At 48.3% G+C, this 2,520-nt stretch overlaps 1 protein-coding gene across 1 annotated transcript; it reads right to left on the reverse strand.

The window, feature by feature from the left end:
- Positions 1-1,153: 1,153 nt before the first annotated feature.
- GMORB2_4949 (uncharacterized protein) lies at positions 1,154-1,903 on the reverse strand (the record flags this gene model as incomplete). The annotated part of the gene is made up of 2 exons (XM_035466923.1): positions 1,154-1,757; positions 1,809-1,903. 2 exons carry the CDS (start codon positions 1,901-1,903, stop codon positions 1,154-1,156), a joined length of 699 nt encoding a protein of 232 aa, XP_035317904.1.
- Between the last annotated feature and the right edge of the window lie 617 nt (positions 1,904-2,520).

A 2,520-nucleotide genomic window follows, 5' to 3' on the forward strand; every position in this document is an offset into this window, starting at 1 on the left:
AGGAGACCGGATGTTCAAGGCGACGGATATGTATGGTGTTAAGACCTAGACATAATTCTCTGCAGTTGAAATATGCGGTACGCTTTCTTCCAGAATACAGCTTGCACGTAGGAGTCTCCTAGAAAAGGAATACAACGGGACGACGGCTGCTGCGTTGCAACGCATGAAAGACCACTTCGGCGTTCTAACAATGCCAGAGGAATGGAGGCATGGTACACAACCGTGACATATCACAAAATTCTAAGTCACCCAAATTCACAGCATTTTCTACATCTCGTCCTAGGTATTTGAACGCCAAACCCCTACCATTGGCAAGAAATATAGAAGTGGTGAATGTATATATGGCATGAAAATCTTATTGCGGTAGCCATAGAATTGATTACTCGTCTTGAAATGCGATACCGTTGAAGCATTGTGTGTAGAAGTAGGATGGATAACGCGAAAGTTTTGTCAACCTGTCGTGACAGAGTGCTTAGTGCGGTGCTTTGAGCTAAAACTGAAAATAGTGATGCGGGACCAACCCATCCGTGGCGGGGTGTCTTATCGGATCCTCTATAATCCGATGAGACCCCGCGACCGTGTCGAATCCAAACGCGCGTCATTTAGGACGTCCTCATCATACTGTTCCCAACATGCACGGTGTATCCCGTTTCGAAGACATGAATGAAATCTACTGTAGAGTTTCGCTCCAATACCAACAGCTCTTGTAGGATGCTTCCCGCGAAGCTAGCAGCACCTCGTCCTGGACACAGTTAAGCACACCCGACTATGCCCAGCTTTTCTCCTGCGACGCAACGGAGAAACAGAGCCAGTTGATCCGACAGTTCATCAGAGACAATGTATGTATATTCTTGCTACAAACGTGTACATACATTAGTTAACACGTACAGACGCCGGGCCTACCGCCTGGTCGTCGACGTCTACAGGGACCATTTCGACTAGACCGCGGCCGAGTTTTTACGAAAGATGGCGAGATGGCGGTTCTTCCGCTTTGTTAAGAAGATGCTAGCCAAAGGGTTCTCGTAGCATCGTCGACGTTGGAAGAACCAGTTCTGATAAATTGGCACGATATGCAGCCGATTATTCTTAGCAAAAAAGGATTTTTAGAGTCAAACAGTGGAGTAATATTCTTAACGATAACATTTATCTCAAGCTAGCACGTTGTAAATACATTAGCTGCAGTTGTGCTTCCCGTGAGTGCTGAGAGATCGACTCCCTCGAATTCCGGGAGATTGAATTCCGTGAATTCCGACAGATCAACCCCGCATTTAACATCTTGGTAACTTCGATCTGAGTCGCCCTGCGTGAGACGACCCAATGTACCGTTGCCCGACGCACCGTTCGTGAGTGATTCACAGCCAAAATCAACGCCTGCCAAAGGTTCGTAGCTACCAAAAGCGCCATTCGACAGGGATCCGTTTCTGTGAAGATCAATTGTTGAGGATCCATTGCTCATAAAATCGTTTCCCAGGGATCTGTGTCTAAAATCGATGTTTGTGAGAGGTCCGTTGCTGTCGAAAGCACCATTCAATAGAGAATCAAAAGCATTGCTGGACGGAGGATTGTTGCTAGCTAGGGCGATGTTCGCCAAAGCGGTTATGCCGTCGCATACTGGTGATCGGCAGCCACGCACCAGGTTCGGGGCGGATTGTTCCGTATGCTTCGGACATGGTGCCAATGGTGTAAATGGTGTTCCGTATTTCCCACTCATGCGCATGAGGGGTTTGAGCCCCAAGTCACTGGCGATGGCTTCAGGCCTGATGATGATTAGCAACTGTTCATCCCCCAATCATGAGGCGGTGTCTCACTGTTCGTTCCAAATCGTGCTGATATACCCGACAGGGTCCAGGGTCGATGTCCCCGCTGGCAACCCGATGATTATAGAACTGAGGGAATGTGCCATGCGCAAAGCGAACGAATCTTGTCGTTCTCGGCCCATGCTATACAACTCGTATAGGCATAGCCTTGTTTCTGTCCGGAGGGTTAGATATTATTGTCTGGGCACGAAGGCGGAGACTTACTCGCAAACACAGCATATACGGACATTGCACAACTGCATCCGTCTGTAGACATGTTAGACACCCGAGCAGCTATGGAATTGATGGTTTGCATAGATGCCATTATGCGATCTTTGGTTTTGTTAGGTTGAATGTTCCCTCTGATGCGTAAGATAGACCGGATGCATAATGAGTAGAAACGGAGCCCCCAGACCTGCATCTTGTTTTGGTTTTCGAGACTTTGAGCATAGTTCCACAAAGTATCCCCAGCCTCTTGTAGTAAATATAGTGCTGAAGACTCTATCTTGTTTTTGCCAAGTGGGGATCCCAACTCATCTAGCTTGGTGCCGTGTTTTGTTTCACGTCGCATCTCTGGTAAAACTTTCTCGAGTTTGAGGAGGACTTTTGTAACGACTGTCTCGTCCAACGGCCGCCGTTTGGTGGGGTGAGAGTCGCCATCGTGAGGGTCGCCATCGTGAGAGTCGCCATCGTGAGAGTCGCCATCGTGAGAGTCGCCATCGTG

The sequence above is a fragment of the Geosmithia morbida genome, assembly GCF_012550715.1.
Source record: "Geosmithia morbida isolate 1262 chromosome Unknown scaffold_29, whole genome shotgun sequence".
Classification (NCBI taxonomy): Eukaryota; Fungi; Ascomycota; class Sordariomycetes; order Hypocreales; family Bionectriaceae; genus Geosmithia; species Geosmithia morbida.